The sequence below is a fragment of the Varanus komodoensis genome, unplaced genomic scaffold, assembly GCF_004798865.1.
Source record: "Varanus komodoensis strain SLA01 unplaced genomic scaffold, ASM479886v1 scaffold1, whole genome shotgun sequence".
Taxonomy (NCBI): Eukaryota; Metazoa; Chordata; class Lepidosauria; order Squamata; family Varanidae; genus Varanus; species Varanus komodoensis.
The window spans coordinates 134,189,229-134,214,272 of NW_025335268.1; the positions used below are offsets into that span (position 1 = coordinate 134,189,229).

The following is a 25,044-nucleotide window of genomic DNA, read 5'->3' on the forward strand; positions in this document are numbered from 1 at the left end:
CTCCATTTGCTCCAAGAGAATGAGGATTTAAATGGCATAAAATAAGGGCTATTTTGAGTAGGAAACAAAATGTTCTTTATGCCTGAAGTGCTATACAAGCAGTATCAGAACAGAAATATTTGCTTATTATATTATTAACATTTCATTGTATAATGATCATTTCTGATTTATGCTATTAGCTGCTTTGGATTATATCACCACCATCATAATTAGACAGGTTTTAAATGTCAGTCCATCTTACAAAGCTGCACGAAGAATCCTATTCTCCCATCTATCATTAAAACTTTATTTTTGGTAACATAATTTAAAGGCTGATCAACTCTGAATTTAGATGCTTGTCTTTCTGATAAGTGTCTCTTAATGGATAGAATATAACAAAAGTGAAATCAAGGGGCAACAAAGAAAGAAAGAAAGAAAGAAAGAAAGAAAGAAAGAAAGAAAGAAAGAAAGGCTAGTCAGAGTATTCAGGAAGTTCTGCACACCTTCCAAGCTACTATGAAGCTTTAAATCACCAAGTAAAACTGGGCATGATTTAGATTCCTGCAGTGTCTTCTCTGTGACTATGTAGTTAAATCAAAGAACCTAATAAACTCATCTGAGCTGGCACTTGAAGTCCAAGCCAGCTCTCAACAATACTGCACCAAGTTCAAAGAGTTCATTGTGTTTTTGCTAACAATATCTCCTCTTTTTCCTCATTCTCTGTCTTTAAAATTGAACTTTGAATTCTGTTTGCAGGGGCTTTCACTGGCATATGCATCAGACAGGGAATAAGGACATGGACTACTATAGACTAGAAAGCTATACTGGATACAGAATAGATACAGAATCAGGATCAGAAATGACCAATTGTTAGGCTGAGCAGACATAAATTCTATCAACACCCACACTGACAGTATTTTTATATGCAAGGAAAAGATCCTGTTAAGATTCGTCTGTTGTATTGGCTGCCAATTTGACTGCCAGTACCAAGCACAAGAATGGACAGTTTCAGCCAAAAGGCAGGTCCTGTTGAGTGAATGATCTTCTGGGTGGCAGGGGCCCCTGGTCATCCAAGAAATTATGCTTAGACATAGCCAGAGGGAGAATAAAGTGAAGTACACACTGAAAATCTCTCTGGGATAATCTGGAGGATGGATTTGCTGCCATGCACAGGACCTGCAATACTTCTGTACTCAAGCTGTTTAGCAGTGCTGGAGCACTGCTTTTCCACAGTTAGCAGGAAGTGGCAGTAGCATAGCGAAGTAATTTTGGACCCAGGATCTAGTCATCTTAGTCTTCTTATCCTTTTAAGAGGGGTGTGAACATTAGTCCAGTTGTGAAGTATGTAATTAACTTTTATCCCCTTTCCTGTCCCATTGTCATTCTGTGCTTCTACATGGTGTGGTGACCATTTTACTTTTCCAGTCAAAGCTTCTGGTAGTTAATCTTAGCAACTCATGAAAGAGGGAGCGGAAGTCTCAAGTTCATCAGATTTCTCAACAGACTCAGCTTCAACAAATCTGATCAAGTCCTGAGCAGGTATTAATGCCTTTTCATGGATTTCATTTCAAATAAATCAGTCTTCAGCCAAGAAAAGATTGCCTAATTGAGCTGTGGGATTCCTCTAATGCATGGTTCATGTATCTTTAGTTGCTAATCCAAAAGGTACTTGCTCCTGCACATGGGTCTCATGTACAGAAATATTTGCAGAAGCACAATACTTGTTAAGAAATATCACAGCCTGGATCTGAAGACATTTAATTGGAGATTTAGGGCACAATCCTATGAACGTTTCGATAGAAAAAATCTGCAATTTCCAGCATTCTCCAGCCATGCTAGGAACTGTAGGATTTTTGTCTACATGCATAGGATTGTGCCTCTAGTTATTTTGAAACAAGGAGATTTCAGGAAAGAGTACCTTTTATACTTAAGGGGTTAACTTTGGGAATAGCCTTCCTGTGGTAAGTGACCCAAGCCATTAAAATACACATGTTCATATGGCTCTCCACATCATTTTACACACTTTCACATCTCTGCCAACTGCTGTGACAAGCTCAGGCAGTTGTGAAGAATGATCGCATACCTGATTTCCATCCATAAGGAAACTCCTTCAGCCTGAGAGGCAAATCCTGTTGCAGAGAAACTCTTGTGGTTACATTCCAGAGGAAGTCAAGAGGAGGCTTATTTTGACTTAAAGCTCTTAATACCAGGAAATAAGGCTTCTGTATATGAAGCATGTATTGGGTGCTTGTGATTCTTCATTCATGATAATATGTAGGAGTTGTCATCTTTGAGGACTCTCTGTATCTTTCCAGCCATTTTTTTTGAGGGGAAGATTGAGAAATGTGTATATATCTGGATATGGTGGAATGAACCAGCATGAGGCCCTCATTATATGGCACCATGGCCAGGTGGTTGTGTAATGAAATTCACACAAAGGCAGAGAAACTAAATGGGGGGACGGGACACTTAAAGGAGCCAACTTTAATCCCATGAAAAATCCAGAAGTCTCAGAAAAGTGGTGGGTTAAAAGTCTTATGTGGAGAAACCCTAAACTTTTTACCAATAAGGTGGTAAATAAACTGCACAAACCAGGAAACTACCTAACAACTGGTGACTTGGAGAAAGTGGTTGGGATGGGGGCAAGAAGAAGGGCAACCAGGAAGGTCAGTTTGGGGAACCTCAGAGGGCTGGATGGGGAAAGGAGGCCTGAGGTTCCCCAGCCTTGCAGAAGTGAATAACGGCTCTATCCTGTTTCCATTGATATCTGTGTCAGTATTGTTAATTGAAAGTGATGCTTTGAGCTTACTGCTCAAAGGTAGATTCATTTTTTAATCTTTCTGTCATCATTAGGGGCCTATCTCCTGCCTGAGCTTTAAAGAAGGAGCCCAAGAAACTCACATTGCAATCCTTTTCTTGTGCAACTGTACAAGAGCTACTTACATTTAGCGCATTCAGTAAGATTACAGTGTAATTATAGTGCAGCTCAAGCCTGCCTACAGAAGTGACACAGGGAGAGACAAGGGAAGAATAAGGGGTGGAAATACTTTTTAACATTTCCCTGAAAGGGTTTGCTTTTCTATGTACGTACCGTCAACTCCAGAGCTTCATTAAGGAGGCCATTGCGCTTGCTGTGAAGGTAGGCATTAGAACTGCCTGTCTTGGCCACACGAATCCTGGCCAGCCGGGCTTTCTGCAGCAGGAAGGGAAGAAAGTGGAAACGTGTTAAGCCTGAACTCATCCTCAACCTTGGTTTCTCTTTGGCTGAAAACTATGAACTAACTTCAAGCTTTGATGCTTCAGAAGAGATACATTGTTCATACAATATATAGGTTGACAGTTTTATTACTTCCTACATCTTTTTTACAAGAGTTTGATGGATTCTTTCCTTCTGAAAAAGAAGAGTGTTAATTTTTTAAAGGAAATATGTGTGGCTTTCATCATGGTAGAAACGTTTGGTGGGGTGAGAAACCAGAATTTCCTATGGAATATAATATCATGCATTAGTGACATTCCTGAAGTTGTCGGCCAGTTTGAAGAGAAGCTAATCGTGCCTCAGCCATGCTCTTAGTCTGTGACCAGGGCACAATCAATGTCCCTCAACTATTGTATCCTAACTTGTATCTGCAAAGTGTTGTAACCCACCTGGTGGCTTGATAGAGGAAGAAGCCTAGTTCACCTTGTGAATACTTGCAGTATTAACACCACCCCTGCAGCTGCTTGCAAAATCAGCACTGGTTTGCTCATGCAGACTAGGTGCCATAGGAGGTCCTGCAAAATGCTTTCCATGCCTGTTCAGCTTTGCCAGAAGAACGTATATCCTTGTAGTAATAACCTTTGCTTCTGACCAGGCTTCTGCCTTTAGTTCTGCAATATCTTCACCAGCATTTTGACTCTGATCATTTCCTGACTCCCCTTGTCCCTTGTTCTGTCATGTCTTTGGCTATATCTAATCCTTGCCTGTTCCTGGCTCTGTCTGTGCCCCTGGTCCTGCCATGCCTTTGCTAATATCTCACCATTACTGTCTGCATCTTACTGCTTTTGCTTTGGTCTTGCTATATCTAGCAGAGTTTCTTACCCTTACCTGACTAAGCCTTGGTTCTCCTTCAATCTCTGTTGCCCTCGTGTTTTGATTGAAGACATGTGCTGCTTATGACCAGGGCTAACAACCTGGGATACTGATATCCTATCTCAGAGGGTTACTGTGAGAATTAACAAGGGCAAAAATTTTATATATTAACAGGAAGGACTACATATATTTACACTGCAGGCGTATATGTGTCAACTAGAGGAACAGACCAGGAAACTTGCTAAGGTATGGGGTGTAAGGGTAAGGATACAATCTTTAGTATGATTACTCAAAGGTACATTTCGATAAACTTAGGAGGTGGAAGATGAGATTTTTTTGGGTGCTCATGAGTACAATTAAGCTTTCAGGGTGCAGCGATACCTTATTTAAGCAAGTATGAGCTGCTGACCCCAAACTTGCTGCATAATTCTGAGACAGGGACAGCATACTCAGAGAGGTGCTTGGTGGGAAGAGATGCTTCTAGACCCCCTTGCCCAGTTTGTCACTGCAGCCATTTGCACCCCTTCACCGTTGCACTCTTGGCCTACTTGTGAGGTTCTAATGGTGAAGAGAATGCTGGACTGTGGGCTCTCAGTCTGATCCAACAGGATTCTTGTTATGTTCTTACGTAATCTCCCCACATGCTGCTTTCCAATTAAGCTCCCCCTCCCTCTGCCTTCCCCAGGATTCAAGACAAGAAACAAGACTGGATGGAAGGAAGAAGCCTGAGCATATAGAGGAGCTAGAATGGAAATGCTGCTGGCAAGAAATGGGTTAAGCACACTGCTCCCAGTTCCTTGCCTCTCTTCTGAAAATACCTCCCTGCCCTCACTTACATTATCAGGAAATATGGGACTAGGAACCTATGATTTTTGCAGAAACACACAGTTCTTCTTTTAAGTACACTGTACATTAATGATTCAGAATAATTCTGCTCAGTGAGATTTGGAGCAATTTTATTCACAAAGATATGCAGAAAACAGAAACAGAAAAAATAACCACAGATCTGTTCAATTTTGTTCTTGTTTTTTTAATGGGGATAGAAAATAAATTGAGTGTTTCAGAACTGAAATTATTCTAACAGCAGTAGCAATGCAATGCAGTGGCTATAGTGTCAGAATAGGGCCAGGCAGAGTTCTGTTTAGATCCCCATCAAGCTATGTTGATCACTGGGTAACATTTGGCCAGTTGCCAACTTGCACTCTTGCTGACTGCACAAGACTGTTGTGAGGATAAAACAGAGTGGGGAGGGGGAAGATAAACATTCATACTGCCTTGAACTCTTTAGAGAAAAGCTTGGAGATAAACATAGGAAATAATTAGAAGTATAACTTTACTAGGAGCAACAGAAAGTCACAAAATAAAGGTCTAGCTTTTGAGTTGTGTTTATGTTTTCAAAGGGAAAATAGCTGTTGCTGCTGTATCCCAAAATGCTTTGTAGGTGGCAAATGTGTAACTTTATTAGTCTGGATGTTCTTGCATGCTGCAGATCTATCTCCATTAATGTCTTGCAACAGCTTTTAGTCTTTTCCCCTCTTACTTTTTAAGGCTTCTCCATGTAGGCATTTCCTGTGTTCTTGCAATTCCTTACAGAAGTTTGTTGCACCTTTTCAGAGTGTTTCCATTTTTCCAGTACCTGTTCTGAGTTTTCCTGTCATTTCTGTGACTTTTCTTTGTTTAAAGAAGAAAGCTTGGGACTTTTTTTGCCACAGAAGCCTGAAATAGTTTCACAATTCCACTCTATACCACAATGCCACCTTGTGATATGTTATGGAACAGAAGAGAGTAAAATACTTGGGAAAAATCTTTATGTGAAGGATGCTCTAATCTTTCTACCAAGAAAGCAGCAGCGGAAGCCCCAGTAAAGGGTTAGGGTTAAACGCCTCATGTAGAGAATTCCTCTGTGTCCAGCATGAGGAAGAGTTCTGTGAAATTCAAAAAGTAGCTCATTATTTTTTCCTCTTTCCATTGACCCTAATAAGACTTTTGTTTGATTCCCCTGACCCCAAATGGACCAACACAACTAATTGGTGCTTTTTTGAGTCAGAAATAATTACATATCTTTTCATGCATATCTTGGTTATTTCAATTCACTAGTCACTCTCCTATCTCCTGTATGTATTAAGGGACAGCTTTCCTGAAACCCACCAGGCAATATAATGGGGGGGGGGGGTTACACTTCATTTCAGTGCTTTTAGCAGTCTTTTTGTGAAACATTTCTGCAGCACCTTTTTGACACACAAACTATACCCATGTTGCCAAGGTTACAAGGCATCTCTCTCTCTGCTGATTGCAAGCATAAAGCTCTTTTTCACTCCATAGAGAGGTCAGTTAGCACTTTTTTTTCCAAAAATAAAAAAAATCACTCCCCCCCACACACACATTAACTTCATTCAGCTCCTTTCTCCTGACTTGAACCACAAATAATTTAGATAGATATATTTATTTTTGTTGTAAACAAAATAAGCAATACTATTAAATCACACAGTAATTGAAATAATGGGAAACAGCAAGAGGATCTTCATTATTTTGTTTTAAAGAACTACTCTGTAATGATCAGTCTAGTTTAGTACTGCCCATACTAACTAGCAGCTGTTTGGTACTATGGATGACAGGCTTCCTCCCCTGCCCACCCAGACAAGATCTTGCCTGCTTCTGTTCTGTTTCTGAAATGTGGGAGATCTTCAGTAGATCCTCTGTAAGGGACTCCAGTGGTGGAAGTGATGCAAAATATATTTATCACAGCTGGGACGCATGGTAATGCATACAGTCCAGTTTCCACTGTGTTCAGAGTAGAGGAAGGATTGGAGAACTTGGAAAGAACTGTGTGCAGGGAAATGGCCTTTCAGTTTCATGTCTATGTGCATGTTTATTGCTCTATTTGCATAGCTCTATTAGCTATGTGCATATTTGTGAAGGAGCGGTGCATTCTTTAAAAAGAAAAGAAAAGAAAAGAAAAGAAAAGAAAAGAAAAGAAAAGAAAAGATGGCTCCTCTTGGCCTCACCAAAATTCATGCTGAAGGGTTGAGGAGGGAAGAGAGGCAGCCTGTGGACTGTTGCTGATGTCTTTCCATCTCCTGTGGGGTGAAGCAGCAGGTCAGCCCCTGCTATTCCCTTGCAAACAAAAGCAATTCTCAGAAAGAAAGTACAGCCTCTCCCATGTTTGCTTTCTGACTCAGATTGAATTCAGTGGTGCTACCACTGAATTCAATCTGAGTTACTTCTGAGTAAGGCCATTGAAGATCGTATGATTTACCCTGGGTTGATGAGTTCTCAGGCTTGAAAAGATATGGCCAACTTTATTTTCATGAAAGGACAAGAGAGGAGTAGGGGAGAAGCTGCACTGCATTTTTCTCCAGTTCACTGGGCAAGTCAGAGAGAGAGAGAAAGAGAGCAAGAGCAAGTGAGCTCAAAGGCGGGGGGGGGGGGGGGGCATGGAGTAGGCAGTAACTGAAGTGTCTCCTTATATTTCCTGCTGTTTTGCTGAAGCCCTGATATGATACCTCCTCTTCCTTACTACTTCCAGCCCACTGATGTTACTTCTCCTGGTCCCATAACAGTAGTGCACACACAGATTTGTATGTATGCACATATGTATATGTATCTCCCCCAGTATTAACTGTTCTGATATAACAGTCTGAAGATCTCTGGGATATAATGGCAAAAATTTCCAGGAGGATGGGTTGGGGAATGATGTGACATGTTAGCAAGTTAGGCATTACAATGCCAGTAAAACTGTCTAGTGTACATTGGCTCCAGGTCTACACATCTGGACAAATAACTGCATCAGGTCCTAAGGAGAAAGGATAGACTAAGTTATGTCAGAATGCAGGTAGGGGGGATAATGTTTAAATGCTCCTATGCAGAAACAACAACCTCACAGGAAAGATGCCAAAGAGAAAGCTTCCCGTCCCTTCCCTTCCCTTCCCAAAATGACAATGCAGAAAACAAGCACTACTTATGGTGCTATCAACAGAATAGCATTGTCACAGGGCAGTTAATGTCAGCCCAGTAGAGTGAAATCGGTGAGTTTTCTTTTTCTAAATGAAGTTAAAATGACTGATTTTGTTCAGACAAGCACATCTTTCCCTCTCAAATGCTAGAGGTTCTGAAAATGAAGACCATTTCTCTATTTCAGTTCAGGACCCATATTTCTATAAATTGATCTTGCTTTATTAGTCTTCTAACAAGCTTGCCATGGGTCAACCTCTCCAGCAGCACTATTTGCCAGACTAAGCTGTACCAGCCTTGGATAGTAGACCCTGTTCAAGGTTCCCTGTACTTAGCAATTTCAAGACATGCAACAGCTAACAGTGTAACCTCTTTATCTGAATTATGTGATGACGAATCATCAGCAATGGAAAAGAATCCCAGTGCTAAGTCTGGTGTTATTTTTTGCTGTTCTGCATCAGAAATTTCACCAAGGACTCTGAGTCAAAATTCCTCTACAAGCTGACGGCTCCATCCTGTATTAAACAGAGACCTCATACTCTATGTCTTCAACCCTTGCAGGACAAACTATTATGCATATGGTTAATCCCATGGGACTGAAATGCTATTTGTGCTCTAGGTCCTAGATGGACTCTCAGAGCAAAGCCAAGTCTTTAGGGAACACTTTCACCAATACTTTGAATTCCAGTCTATGTCCAAAAAAATGGTCTTGACATCCTTCTCCCCTGCTGTTTTCAATTCCCTGGTCATCCCACGTGGTTCAGAAATCAGCATGCTGCAGTTGTCCAGATCGCCTAAGTTAGAACAGCCAGGCTAGTGCACATGCATTGGTAAGCTGTGGGTGTGTTAAACTTTTCCTAATTTATCTCAGTGCTCTATTGCTTCTCCTTGTCTATTGAAAATATTGTATGCAATCTAAATCTATCCTGAGATAGATTTCAAGGGATCACCATTTTGCTGTACGCTCTGGCAACACACGTATTCCACATTATTGCAATATCAGTATTGGGCAGACTGACTGGGTTTTATAGCCTGTGCTCTTTGCTTGTTTGCTCAGATGTACAACACAGTGAACTGAAGGGAATTTCCTCCCATGTCTGTATGGTACAATCCGATGTATGACTCGGATTGACGAGGAATGCCCCATCGTCTTATTCTAAAGTAATTGGGTATGGGATTTCAGACTTAATTACTGAAATGCCTTTCAAGGTAATACATTATAGTTAAGTACAAAAAAGAAAAACAAAAGGAAAAATGGCTAAACTGAATGGTATGTTCAATTGTTTTGTAGGACCTTTTTAATTGGCTCTGCTTAATAGACACACAGGGTAGCAAGAGGTAAATATCTACCATGGACTCTCCAGCACATAATGAGCCAAGAAGCTTTATTAGCATTTATGCATCGGTGCATCTGGTGCTCTATTAATAAGAATTGTTTAACTTTTTGAACTCTAATGTACATACACAATTTCCCAGGCAATGATGTGTCCTGAATGCAGAGCTATATAAATTCAGTTACTTGGAAGCAGCCAGAAGCCAATTATATTGGGACTGCAAGGCACACGAGAGAGCCGTGAAATCCAGGGTGCTTTGGACATGACTTCTACTGAACCACTACTTTGGCCTCATTCTCAAAATCTTATGTGGGGCAGGAAGAAGAAAGACAACATTGCCTTCAATTTGTAACACTCCCAGATTTGTCACAGCAACTTCCCTCTTTTCTGCATACCACAGAATTATTTGAAACTGAATTATTCTTTGTGTGGGCAGCCACAATATATTTAAGAACTCTTTGATAAAGTTCTCCTTCTGGAATAAAGGCTATTCTCTGGCAATTGTCATAGTAAGCAAGGCAGCATTAAATCTATGTTCTATACAATTTTGCACAGTGCAAATCTGAGACCTGGGAATGTTTTTTTTTCCAGTATGCAAAGGACATTTTGCCATAGGATTTTTACTATGAAAATTATCCTTTGGGAGAAGCCTACAATGCAAAATGTTTCTTTCAAATGTTTTGTATTGCAGGATTTACAACTGTGGATTTCAAATGGAATGTCAAATACAATTTTAGCTCTTCTAGAGATACCAGAGATGCATACACATCACAGCTACATATTCTGTCTAGATGTTGATTTCTGCTGATTCAGCTTTTTAGAACTGTTGTGTGTATTTTCCCAACAGAGGATGGTGGAGCACTTCTGCCCATTTGACAAATGGATTTTTTTTTCAATAAGAAAACACCACTGCAAAGGACTTTAGGATGAAATATCTTGTTCATAGGATGCAGCCTCCTGTATATGCAGAGCAGCCTCTGTATCGCCCATTTCATCCTAGCTCTAATCTGTGCAGAGAATGTTCCTATCTAGCAGACCAGATATCTGCAAGCTTGTGATTCACTCGGTCAAGGGCACATTGCTCTGACTCTCACTTCTCTTTTCTACTCAGGTTAACTTCCCACATATATAAAAGTGAGAAATTACAAGAAATGTCCCATCATCGCTCTGTCCTTTGTTAAAAAAAAAAAAAAAAAGGATTAGTTTGCTTGCTTATTTAAATACAGTTCTGATTCAACCCTGTACTCAGTCCATGTTTGAGGCATTTATGATAACACTTGAAAACAGGGAATTGCAACAGTGTTAATGAAAATTCAAACAAAACTGATTGATGATGCCAGTAAAATGGAAAAAATGAAAGAACAGCCTTGAGCAGTAAAAGCTTGGCAAACCGGAGTTTTCACCAGCGGTCCAAAGGCCAATAACATGAGAGTCAAAGTAACCTCCCTGAGGAGGGGGCTCCATAATCAGCATGCTGTTGCACAGAAGGCTGTGGAGCCCCATGAACCTGCCCCATCAAGGGGTGAAATCCTTAACAGGGGCTCAGGAGGAAAACAGCCTCTGCTCTCTCAGCTGCCCTGCATCCGAACCCTTTAGGTCTCCCTAGGTGAGCAACAGAACCTCTGGCTTGTCAGCACACAGGAGGCCATTGTAGGTGATTCAAGACTGGTGTTACATGGTCTACAAAACACAGAACACACAATGCCCCAGCCACCACGTTTTGCAGTAGCTATACTTTCCAAACACTTTTCTAAAGGGTGTCCCCACTCATAGTGCATTAACTTGTGATGGCCCTATCTGCCATATGGATGCGGGGGAGGGGCACTGCACACCGAAGACCTTATGCATTCGGCCTGCAGTTGCACTAGACTCACAATAGCTATTTATGAAGATAAGGAGATGCAAACATCTGGCATATACATCTAGATAGCTGTGGAGCAAAAATGGAAGATAACAGAGTTAATGCACAATGTAAAACTTGAAGGAAATTACTTAAATCACTCCTTTAAGGTTTTCAGCAGAGATCAGGCAGTATATATGAATATATAGTGAATGATATTCAATTATTTGTTTTACTAATTTGTTTAAAATATGTTTAGGCCAGCTTTCAGGGCAGGAGACCCCTCTGTGCCAAAACAATATGAAATAGCGCTAAAATGCTTATCATAACTCATGTAGTAATAATAAAAACAAACGAATAGGATAACAAAACCAGTACATGTTATAATCCAGTCTGATGAAATAGAATTTGGAAAAGGTCAGAGTAGTTTGTTTTCAGGGCCTTCTTAAGATGCAGCTTAGCTGATCCCTGATGGTAGCTTATTCCAGAGGTTTGAGGCCACTCACCAAAGACTCTTTCTCCTGCATTGTCCATCTAACTGCCGCAACAAATGGGCCAGTGAAGTCAGGCTGATAAGGGTGAAAGCAGCTTTGGTCCCAAGCCACTAAAAGCATTCAAGGTCAAACTGGGCATTTCAAATTAAGCTTTAAACATCTGAAATCCTGCTACTTGCACACTTTGAATTCTGTGCTGCTTACACCTTCTGGATCATCATCAAAGGAAACCTTATGAAGAATGCATCACAATAGCCCAGCATGTATGGAACCAGTGCATGGACTACTGAGGCCAGACCCATTCTCTCTACACAGGCCTACAGCAGGCATGCCAACCCAAGCTGGTGAAATACACTCCCAGACATGGCAGCCACCTTGTATACTAGCTTCCCCGGTTAGTATAGGCCCCATGAAAACCTTAAAAATATGCATTTCCTCTTTTAAGGGGAGTACAACAGCATCTCAGACCAGATTTATACTTCTATGCATATTTTTTCAATCCATCTTTTCCTAATTAAAGTTCAGCTTGTTCACTGTCATCCATCTGAAAACAGCCTCCAGGCAAGAGTCCCATGGCCTCCCTGAAATGTATAAATGGAAGCTAGAGATAGAGCTGAGTATCATCCACATATTGATGCCACTTCAGGCCAAGCCTCCAGATGACTTTCTACTGTGATTTCATGTATATGTTAAGAACCTGGGGAAACAAGATGGGACCCTGCAACATCGGGAAGGGTAATGGCCAATGAGTGGAAGAGACATCCCCAGCACCACCTTCTTGAGGCCACTCCTCCAGGAAGGACCAGAACCATTTTGACACTGTGTATCCTAAGCTCAACCCAGGTAAGCAACCATGATACTGTGGCTGGTGGTATTGGCAGCTGCTGAGGAGTCTAGAAGGAACAATAGGTTTGCAATCACCCCATTTATTCACTATCTTAAAACATCAACCAAGGCAGCTGAGACTTTTTGCATGCTATAACTAGGTCTACGGCCTGATTGGAATGGAGCTAAATGATCAATACCACCCAACACTTCTTGGAATTATGAGGCTGCCACCTGTTCTAGCACCTTGCCCAAGCATGGCAAATTTGACACAAGGTGGTTTTTATCCAAAGCCATCTGGGAAGTCTGTCATTTTAACATTCTGAATGAATTGTATTCTAAATTTGATAATGTTCATGTCAACAAGCTGCAGTCTCCTAGCAACTCTCTCTGTCAATCCCACACTAACAACATGTTTGAATGGATACACACAGTGCTGTTGCCATTGTGGAGATGGGGGTTGGAGAAACATCTGTGCCAAAACAATATCCAGGAATAGGGATTGCAAACTTTGCATTCTAGCTTTTGAAAGTGACTGCCACGAGCTATTTAGAAACTAATGATTTTCCTCAAGGCATGGGCAGCCAATCACTTAATATACTTCTCAGTTCTTACAAGTCTCTTCATCAAGAAAACTGCTATTATCATAGCATTAATAACAGGCCCTGAAAATGCACAGAATAAAAGCAAATTTCAAAGCCCTGCCCTAGGCACAAAGGGTTACTTCCCCCAGATTATCTGGACCTCACCTTCCATCTTTCCCATCCAACATGGCATTGGCTGGCAATAATGAGAGTTTCAATCCAGCACATTTGGAGGTAACAGGTTGGAAAAGGCCGAGTTGCATCTTATCTGTAACAACTGAATGTCTGTGATTCAGTCTAGAGAAATTCAAATTGTAGCTAATTTGCAAAAGTGTTTTTTAGTATTCCAGTTCCTGGCTCCAAACTGGAATCCAGTAATGATGTTTCACATTGGCATGGCGTCAGATGTGTTTTTTGTAGCCATTACAACGGGGGAGTCTGTTCAATCATATGTCTTAGATTCACTAACTACTGGGCAGACTCATTCATTAGTATGATCCATTCTATATAATTTGATCTGTTAAACTCATCCTAAGAGTGCTCTTGGCAAAGCCCATCAATACTCTGCATAATTAGCAGCTGCTTCAGATTTTCTCTTCCTGCTGTAATCAGCGGTATGAACATCTGCAGGAGTCACATATGCTCCTTTCAGCATGGAGTTGCCCACCAGTTGCCTGAAATTAATTCAACAAATTTACCCCATTGATAACCAAATCTTCATGGACACTGTCAAAGCTATTAGGCTAATTGCTGGGTGGGGTAACCTACCAGTCCTGTTCTACAAAACTAGAGAGCTCAAACTTGGAAAGGCTTTGGTTCTTGACATTTGAGGCAGGCATTCGAAAGGAAGCATGAGGAAGTAAAAGCTTCCTTTCTAATTTCTTCCCTTTAAAGGCCAGATTGTGTTTTTCTCTTGACAGGACCAAGTCCATGGAACAGCCCGAACACACAATGAAGAGAATGGTGATATTGAGGGATGATATGGGCCAGATTCCAACACGTCCAGGTCTTTAAGTGGCCCTTTTCCCAATACAGTAAGGCCTCAGGAAACAGCCGTATGCCAAACCATTGAGAACAATGGGACAAATTCAACATGGCTTAGAATAAAATAAAAATGGACTCAAGTCCCATTTCCTTCAAAGGGAATTCAACTTCAGCTGGATCCCACTCATAATGCCACAGTGAAGTATTTATGCCCCAGCAAAACTGCTACTTTCAGGTATGAAAACTGAAACAGAAGATGAATTTATTAATTACAGCCAAAATTGGCCTGAGTTAGCAACACTTGAATGAATTCAAGCCTGATCTGATCTAATCTTTGTACCCCACAGATTGCACCTTTGGTGGATTAGAAGCAGCTGCATGATTGGGTTTCACTCCTTTTCTGTTTGCAAAGTACTGAGCATCAGTGAGAAGCTGCTGCAGATTAATAAGTAGCCCACGGCAATTTTACATGCACTATTTTTTTCAATTTTGCATTGTTTTTCATGGGGCACTAAAGTGTGTCAGTTTCATCATCTGAAAATGCTGTGAGAAATTCTTCTCTATTTTTTGGTCTAGATACATACAGTTTTGAAGAAGTTGGCAGGAGAGACCTTAAAACTCCTCGAGTCTGAATTGTCTGCTAATTTCCATCAAACTGCACCAATCTGATTCTTATTATGAAGCTTTTTCTCCTTCAAAATTAATGGCAGTAGACAATGTTCTAGAAGGGAACCGTGTATCAACACTGGTGAGGTATGAAGATACAGAATGAAGAAATCCCTGCCTTGGTTCTGATTTCCTGTGAGACTGTCTGTCACATGGCCGATGCCAACAGAATGTTTGGAACCCCAGTTGCTAGAAGGTATCAAGAGGAAGTAAATAGTTGTCTGCACTTTACATCACTTATTTGAAATGGCAACTTAATAAGATATGGACATAAATTATACCCTATAGGAAATTTCCCTAAAGAAATATGTGATGTATTTTGAGCTCGCAGTAAATTGGAATGTTCATATGTACACACTTGGTTAGTTTATTTGTAAAGAAATAAAATAAAGAAAAAAGCTTGTTTAAATGCACTATGAATTTTACTACCTGTGGTATTTCTTTCCACCTATGGTCCTTAATCTCTAGCAAACTGAATCCCCACTGAGGGCTTTTTTACATGAGGCTTTATTTATGATCATTCACTCATGTAAATTTACAGGTTCTTTATATGATGTTGTCTTTCTCTCAGATCCTCTCCAGTGTTTTCCAATGATTTTCACATTTTTATTCTGGTACATTTCTAGAAGGTGCCATTATTTACTAAAGAAGGCTAGCGTATTTTCACAATTCCACTCTATATCATGGTGCCATCTGTTGTTGTGTAATGGAACATACTGGAAATTATAGTACGACAGATAAAAACTCAGAAAAACCCTTGTGGGAAGGATGCGCCAATCTTCCCACAAAGAAAATGGAAGGAGTCTTGATAAAGCACTGGCTATATGCTTCAAGTAGGGATGTCCAGAGAGGCATCCTTGTGGTGGCTTTAAAAGCTCCGCAGATGGTAGCTAGCTTCCAGTATTTCAGCAAACACTGTACCAATTCCATCCTAATTCCTTTCATTTCTCCTCACTTTATCCTAAGATAAAAAGCAGTTATGGCTTATTTTGACAAAACAACAGTTTCTATGCTTGAGAAGAAACCACCCAGGAGAATTGTTAGCCATGGTGAGATAAGCAGTAATTCAACAAATGGTTGACACACTTTCATTTCCTATTATTCTTATGAACTGAACTACGAGGAGTAAAGAGTCATATACACATCTCTTTTAAAAAGAGTACTTAATTTATCCATAAGAACCTGAGCATGCACAATTTCTCCATACATTTCAGGTAACATTGTCAACCATTGAGAGATAAGAGAGCCAATGTATTAATTAGAGCATTGGATTCCATGTTTTGAAGTTCTGGGTTCTAGATTGCACATGGTCATGAAGCTTACTGGGCCAGTTTAGATTACTCACTAATTCTTGGCCTAACCTATCTCACAGAACCATTATGAGGATAAAATGGGAAGAAAGATTATATTTGCTACCTCGAGAGGAAAATGGTGAGAAAAAATATACAACCAACCAACCAACAAACAAATATTTCTAGGAAGATGGAAGAGTGGGGGAGAATTCCAAGATATCTTTCACTGAAAATGATTCTTTTTGTTGCAGCAGTGGTGGGGAAACACCACTATTTATATGACCAAACTACTGTTTATAGAAACTGTATCCTTCCCAGAATAATAACAAAAGGATTGCCTACTGGTAATGCAATTACTATGCACAGAACCCCGTATTCACAAGGTAGTTTCCCAACATAACAGTGAGATATTCTTAAAGAAAATTGGTCATATTTTTAATGTTGTTGCAGAGATGGTACCACATATGTTAATCATTTAAAAATGAGTTTAAAACATCTCCAGGAAACTCTTCTTGTGCTCTTACTTGTGTGGAAGAAAAAAATCTTGAAATGTGTCATTTCACAAATATTACATATTAAGGATGCACAAGGAAATTCAATTGTGTAGAGCTCATTATATTCCTCTATAATTTAATAAAATGTTGACTGCATGTGGTTATACCTCATTCTGGTTCTTGGTTCATTACTGTTTGAAGATGAAAGGATTCCTTCTGCTTTTGGAATGGAATTCCTTTTTAATCTTATATGCCCTGATCGTCACTCCAAATGCAGTGTATCATTTTATCTTCTCCAACACAAGAGAACATAATTTCCAATCTATTTATAGAACAATGCACAGAATATGGAGCTTGCTAAGCATAGATAGGCGGGATGATTAACGATACTGTTAGCTAGATCGGAGTGTGTTTAGTCACATTTAAAACTGCCAGAATCCCTTTCAAATGTATGGTAATATCACCCACTGGGCTAGATTTAAATTTGAATTAATCAGGACTATTTTCTTCCACACATATTTGTGAGGACAAAGTAATTTCACTTGTTAATTCATGCTTTGTCTCTGTGAGATGTCCACTACCACTCAGAGTGCTAATGGACCAGTATAACTGGTCCAGTAACCCCTTATTTTAGTGGGTAACCAGTACTGTGGTCTGAACAGCTAGCACTACAAAACCCAAGTCTCTCAAACTCTACTGATAATCCTACACCAGTCTCCACTCTGATGCCATCCTTCATCTACCAGATTCTGCTTTGACTCTACCCATACCTCCTAGATACTAGTAGATTCTGCTTTGACTCTACCTATACCTCCTAGTTGAACTTCTGAGTCAATGCAAATTTTGGTGGACTGAGAGGGGCACCAGACGGTGATGCATGCCCTCATTACATTGAGATTGGATTACTGCTAACACAGGGAACAAGTTCCTATCCTTCTGTATATGTCATCACAGGGACTGGACAGTAATTGGATAACAGTATGAAGCTATAAATCAGTGTTCAGGCCTTTGCATAGTTCAGTCCCAAGTTTTGTGATTATTCTTCTATTCCCCCAGGTATCCTTAGCAGTGGCAGCAAACATGGCAGCAGTGAGAGAGTTACTCCATCCTACTTCCAGGGTGGAGTAAGCAAAGGCCTTGGAAGTCTTGTTTTGGGGAAATTCTCAACTTATACCACTTAGACATTGCTCACTGGTAGAGCAAGTGCCTTGTGCAGGCAGGTGAGTTACCTTTCCCTCTACACTTACAGGAATTTCAGTAGAGAGACTTAGAAACAATTCCCCTAAGACTTTGGAAACCTATTTCTGGAATGAATTGATAGTACTCACATTGAGCTTGCAGCTTATACGCTACCAAACTCAGATTTTAATGTGATTAGCTGTTGCACATTTTTGTTTTTAACATAACATTCAATTTTATATAATAAAAAGCCTCTTATAGTTAAGGATGGCGGAGAAATTGCTTCAGTTCACATTTGGATGTTAACTAACCTAATATGTTTCATCTAGTAATTTTTTATTTTTAAAATTTGTACTTTTTCAAATTATTCAGTGGTTGTGCAATGTTCAAAATGCTTTGGGAAAATTGTTTTCCTAAAGACAAAATGAATTTAAAATACACATTTTACAGGAAATCTGCACAAACATGCTCATGCATGTTCAAGTGCACTTTAAAAGGAAATGCTTAAAATTTGGGGAAAACCTGATTTAAGACTGGAAAAAATGAGAAGCCAAATAAGAAGCCAAATGAGATTGTCCCTTCCTTATTTATAATTTGCTTCTGTATTTGATCTGTTCTCTTTGATTTACAAACTGTTTTAGATTAGATTGCTTAGGATGATCTGTTCTTTTCCATACTGAAGAGTTCAACAGATGATTTATTTAGCCCTATTTAATTCTGTTGAACTGTTTGGTCTTATAACAGTTCACGGTCCACTTAATTACTTACTAGGGCCTACTCCTGTGTAGCTGCTTATAACCTCCCACCTTTAGAAGGTTCTGGGCATTGAATCATGTACAGGAGGAGCATGAAATGAGTCTTGGCTTCATGTTCCCCTTTATAAACATTTAGACAGCCAATTTTGGTCATCTTAATATTTCCCCTCTTCTCATGTGAAGAGTAGTGAAGGCATTGCCCAGATTTGGTTGAAGTTGGCAATGCCTTGATTCTCCTCCCCCTACTGCCTAGGATACCTCCACCAGCACCTGTCCTGAAGTTGGTCTTTCATCTTTGGCACCTCAGACAGCATGGAAGGAATCTTGTTGGCAGAGAAGATTAAGATGAGCTCTCTGGAGAAAGAGCAGCTGCTTTGACCTTGGAAGTCTTTTCTGAGCTCATACTTTCTCCAGTATAGCTCTGATTAATTTTCTCACTATAGCTTCTTGCTCTTCTACTTCCTCTTTATTAGTTTCTAGTGCATATGTGTGTGTTTTAGATGTAACATTTGTCATCATTATTAGTTGTACTGCTAAAACATTTTCTACAGGCTTAAATGAAGAACATTATGAAACATTGCAAGGCTCCCAAGAAAAGCCTTCTTCCTTGCTTGCTTTCTTCTTCTTTTCCTCTGGATTCTATACATTTTTGGAAGCATATACTTCCTTGTGCCAAGAAGAGCAAGACAAAATTGCAGTGATGTAGTTGAACAATTTTAGACCCTAGACTTACAGATGTGTTTTGGAGGCCCCCTTTAGATGACCATGTGCATTATTGCTTCAGTTGTGAAGTATGCAACTAATATTTCTTTTCTCTCTCCTTCCCACCCACTCTATTCCATTGCTTCTGGAACAACAACCAAACTACTTGCCAACCTTGACAATAATAATAATTTCAAAAACCCTCTGAGGTTGAGTAATTTTGCATTTTATAATTACATTATAGCACCATCATAACTATGGAAATAAAATGGAGTGTGATTCTGCTGCCCTGATTCTCTTGTGTCCTGCCACTGTTGGTGTGATAATTTCCACCCCTGGGTTGTGAGGCTTTGGGCATTGGCCACGTAGCCCAGACCTAGCTGCAGCATTGAAGAAGCAGTCTTTCCTAATCTTTGAGTAGAACCTTCCACACCTACATATGGAATAGGGATCCAAAACTTTTTCTCATGTATCAGCAAACCATTCCAAGTTGTCATGGTGACTTGCCACTGGTCCCTGTTTCCACATTATGGTGTTGTTGCGTATCTTAACTAGAAGAGCTCTTAATTGTCCCAACTGGTTGCTAATGAAGCTTGAGCTCTTTATGTATGCCAAATAGAGAGGGTGCCATTTTAGAGAGCTGGCAAGCAAATGCCTGAAATTGCCTCTCTGGTTTTCATTTTGGGTTAAGAACAGGAGCTGTCTCATAAGCCATCTGCATAATTAAACAGGAGGACTGTTCTAATTTTGATAGCAACCTTGGATTTGGAGATCATTTCATAAGAAACAATACATACAATTTCAATTACTCTCCTGTTTTTTCCCCTTTTTGGCTCACCAGAGCTTATTCTGCCTAATCTATACATTATTTGTAGGTTGTTCTGGACACAGGCATTCAGGACTAGGTAAATGACTAGGCCTGGGCATGGTAACAGTGGAATACTCTGCCATACCATGTTAATCATAGTGGCAGAACTCTGTATATCGATATCATATGTGCAGTTGAAATGACTTGCTTACAGGGGAAATTCAACACGCAACCAATGATCTATAGTTAGTGATCTAATACATTATGATGTATTAGTGTATGATCTAATACTATGATATTAGTACTAGCACATATTGTGCTTATGTATTAGATCACTAATACATATAGACCATTGGATGAATGTTTAGTTTCCCCTGTGAGCAAGTCCTTTCAACTGTCCTTAACACATCTGGCAATCAGTCATTCATCTCTGCATGGCTGACTGCATAGTCATATAGGTCCACTCAGTGGTTACTACTCCAAAGCAGGGAAATACAGAAGAGAAAGGAAGTGGGATGGTATAAATTGGTAACCTGCAACAGCAGCGGGTTGGACCTGATAGCCTTCTTGGCTACTTGTCTACTTCCAATTCTGCTATTCTATGATTCTATAAAAAGATTCTGTACAAGGTATTAAATGTAAAGAGTGAAGTCAAGGATGGAATGAACTGAGCATACAAAATTAATGAGTCCTAGTATTTAATGTATTATTTTATAACATTCTTATGGAGAGTTAGGAGCAGGTAAAATGCCCATTGGGTTCAAACTGAGAGGTTTTTCTTAAAAGTCCCCTCTTGACCTGTTGGTCAGGGGCTTTCTTCAAGGGATTCTCTCATCACTGGGCTGAAGCTAGGGCCAGCTTCTGCTCCCATGCCCTCCATCCTCCTTAGCCAGTTTTAGCCCATCTCCTACCTCTAGACACCTCTGTTTTTTAGCCCCCAAATCAGTCCTTGCTAGGTCCTATAGCTGTTCAAATTTAGCAATGTTTCTTTATTAACTCCTCAAGGAATTGCTCTGCCAGCAAGTTAAGTAGAAGAGGTCTTGTAAATTATAATTTACAAACCAGAATAATATTCCAATCTACTTTTCAGCATTGGCTTGATAATAAGAAGTCTCTTAAGCACTTTATTTTACTTCTAGTATACATTTTGATGAACGATATGAAAGATCTATCCATAGGACATTTTATCATTATTAGAGAACTAGTGGGAAGAGATGGGAGCTTCAGGCAGTGAAGCTTGGATTATGCTCAGTTGTAAGTAGTGACATTGCCATCAATCACAAACAGGCCTTGATATTTTCAAAAGGTAAGATTCTGCCTCCATATGCAGTTCCACAAATATAGATTTTTGTCTTGCATTGACATATTTATTTATTTATTTATTTAGTAGTTATACAACTATTTCTCAGGGTTTGGCAGCCTATCTGTTATATTAGCATCTCTATTGAAGGATATGGGAGACATCTTCCTCGGAGGCAATATGATCCCATAAATCTAGTGTTAAGCATTCTTCTCATCATCTTTCTTCATCTTCATCTCTGCCTGTTGCCATCACTTCTTCTCCTGCCTCTGGGGACAAGGACCATGAAGCTGAGAATATTGCTGGTTTTTGTTGTACACGTCTCACAAAGTAGTCAAATGTTGAGACTATAGACCTTGCTGCACTTCCACACTTTTCCCCACATATTTTTCTTCTCTCTCTCTCCCCATAATTATAATAGTATTTGGATATCATTTTACTATTTTTCAACATTTGTATTAAAGAATATCACACCCACCTTGGCCCTAAAATTCCATTCTTTGACATTTTCATTAGTATTTTATTCTTATTTTCTTTATTAGACCATCTATTCCTCAATCACTTATAATGAAAAGAACACACGCCAGCAAAGAAGAATACAAATAAAAATAAGACAGTAAAGATGCAAATTGAAGTGCAGCATTTTGCAAAGAGAAACTGAACAGTCATAAAGCTGCAGCAGCCAGACAAAAATTCTACTAAAGGAAATTTCTGTTGAATGCTAACAGGACCACAATGTGTTCTAGAGCACCTAGAAAGCTTGCATCCCAAAGGGGCAGTACCATGCTAATAAACAGTCAGCTGTGAGGAACATTGAACCACCAAGCAATAAAGTAAGGTTTGTTTTGTTTTCCTTTTGATGAGAGATGGTAAGCATGTCCTCTGTTATTTGCCTGAAAAGGGGAGGAAAAGGTATGACTTATAGGGATTGAGAAATGGTTCACAAAGCTATTTTGTCACCTGCCCCCACCCCTTTGAGTTGCCCTTCCAAATTTCCATCATGGTGCAATAAAACATCTTGTCCCCGAGGCAGGGGGAGATGCGATGGCAGCAAGCACAGGCACGAGAAGGAATCATAGATCATAGAAGGATGATGAGAAGTCATGATGATTTCCTCCAGTGAATAAAAACAAACACCCTGGGAATTTTAGGATTTAAAAGATTATAACAAAAACTCATGTATAGAATGGATACACACTATGCACAATTGTGTCATTAGAAGCAGCTGGGAAATAGATGCAGTTAGATGTTTATCTGGTTGTTGTTTGTTTGTTTGTTTGCTTCACCCCTGCTGAATCTCCTTCAACAATTTTCTATTTCGTTCATTACAGTTCTATACCATCCAAAGGCCGAGCTCTCTGGGCAGTTTACAAAAATTAAAACCTTAACATTACAATACAGTAAAATAAAATAAAATAATAAAATAAAATATATTTGTTAACATTATTGCACATTTATTGATTTAAAAGGAACCCAGGACTGACATAATCCTCCTTTTCTCCATTCCATACCCATAGCCACCTTGTGAGGTTGGTTAGGCTGAGATCAGTGCCTGACTCAAAGTCATCCAGTGAGCTTCACAGTTAGGTGGAACGAGAACCCTGTCTCTGGAGGCCTAGTCGAGCACTCTGACCCAGACACCACACTGGTTCTCCAATAATAAGGAAGGCTGCTATCTTCCTTATGCCATCAAATCCATGAGAGTAGAGGAGAAACTTAACCAGACGCCAACAAGATGACAGTGTTGGCATCACACCTTCTCCCTTGTTGCTGTCTTCTGAATCTCTCTCTGAACCATTTTCCTTATTAGGTAGTGGACGATTCTTTCCCCTTGCTTTTTGCAATGGAGGTATTTTTATATTGCTATAAAGGAATGGAATGATGCTATAGGAGAGAGTTAACTGATTACATAAAATAAAGAAAACCTGGCCTTGGAAAGACTTTGCAGATGGGAGGATGTTGGTGAGGACAATGGAGGTGGCTTGGTAGACAGGAAGGGGGTTGCTACATTGGATAGAGGGGGAACCATCTGTTTTCAGAGCTGGAAAAACATGCTGATCTGCTGGTTTATATATCAACTGATCTAAAATACAAATGTTCCAAAATGTTACATTTTCCCCTCTTTTGTAACTTGACATCAAAAGCTTTTCAAAATGCTCTGTATGTGCTCAACAGCAACAGCAATGGGCAAAGGTTCTCAAAATGTGGTGCAGTTGTAGCATCAAAATTATATAAAGCCTGGTCATTGACAAATGCATGGATGTACTTAATATGGATTAGAAGGCTAGAGGGCTCAAAAACATATTTAGTTCACATGGAAAGAAGCACTTGTTTTATAAAACCCAAGTTTTGTGCACATGGAAGTGTCCGTTTCAGTTTAGTCCCCATGAAAGCATTGCTAAACCCAAGCTAATCCCTCAGAGATTATCAGCTGTTTTAATATCTTTGCTGGCATTGCAAGTCTAGCCATTAATCATAAGTCTGCTTTAGCAATGTTGCTCACAGAATCTGCTGGCTTTCAAGCACTTATTTACATCTCTGCCTCATCTGGTATGTGCAACGGTTGGAAAAGAATGTTTGCCTGCATGGAAAAAGGCATCGTTCACTTATGAAGAAAGGCCATAGCTCAGTAGAGCACATACTCTATATGCCACCGGCCTCTAAATTTAATTCCTGGCAAGTGTAAGTTGGCCTAGGAAAGGCACCCATCTGAAATGGTGGAAAGCTGTGGCCAATCCATGTAGATGATACTGAAATAGATGGACTGGTGGTGGGCCAATTGTTATAATATTTCACGGTTTCTTTCCTCTAGCTATTTTTGAACAAATTCCTGTTGTACTTCTGCCAGAGCACTGAGCTGTCTCTGAGCATTCAAGGAAGGTTGTGAGGCAGTTGAGCTGACAATTGCAGAAGAAGGGAAGGAAACACCTTTCTGTAACACCTTCCCAAATACTGGGGCTGTCATTCCTTTGTAGTACATGCTTCTGAAAGCAGTGAAGTATAAAGGACCTTATTATAGATGCTACCCCCTAGTGTTTTCTCTGGCATAGCTGACATTTATCAGAACCATGTGGGGAAATTGGCTCACTTCACACAAGCAGCAAGTAATTCTAGGGTAGAGTTGGATGCTCTTTCAACGAATATTTTTGGCATGAAAAGGAATTTGGGGTAGGGTTTTTTTTTTTTTTTAATGCCAGTGTTTATAGCCCCAAAGGGTGTTGCTTTCTTGTCTTTTGCTGCTGCTGCAGTTTTAAATTGCTCTTCATCTTAGTAACAGTGTGCTGTCATATAGCTCATTCAATTTGGCTGGGTGACAATAATACTGAGGACAATATAGATCATTCAGAGAGAAAGAAAAGTGTATTCAATAATTCTTGCTCTCACTCTGAATTAGCTTTGTTAGACCCCAGTACTGTTATTAACTACGTGATAACATCACTGTTGTTGTTAAGGAAGTTGATTTGAAGGATAACACTAAGTGTCAGTCTATTGCTTCTGCAAAGAAGCCCATGGGGGGTAGGTCTGAACTGTCTGTCTGTCCGTCCGTCCATTTCTCTCTCTCTCTCTCTCTCTCTCTCTCTCTCTCTCTCTCTCTCTGTGTGTGTGTGTGTGTGTGTGTGTGTGTGTGTGGCAGCATACAGACAGCTTTCATACGTACTTGAGTTCCTTTCTCTATAGATTTAAATATTGGCAGGAAAACCCAATGGAAAATCCCTGAAAGTGGAGGAATATTTTTATTTTATACATTGCTTTTATACATAAACCACCACTTGGGATATCATCTGGAC

The 25,044-nt window shown here is 39.9% G+C and overlaps 1 protein-coding gene across 2 annotated transcripts in view; it reads right to left on the reverse strand.

The window, feature by feature from the left end:
• KCND3 (potassium voltage-gated channel subfamily D member 3) overlaps positions 1-25,044 on the reverse strand; it is a 299,025-nt gene that overhangs the window by 32,297 nt on the left and 241,684 nt on the right. For both annotated transcript variants that reach the window (XM_044451627.1, XM_044451622.1), the window contains exon 3: positions 3,071-3,172. In XM_044451627.1, coding sequence (XP_044307562.1) covers positions 3,071-3,172 — 102 coding nt within the window. The remainder of the gene's footprint in view (positions 1-3,070; positions 3,173-25,044) is intronic.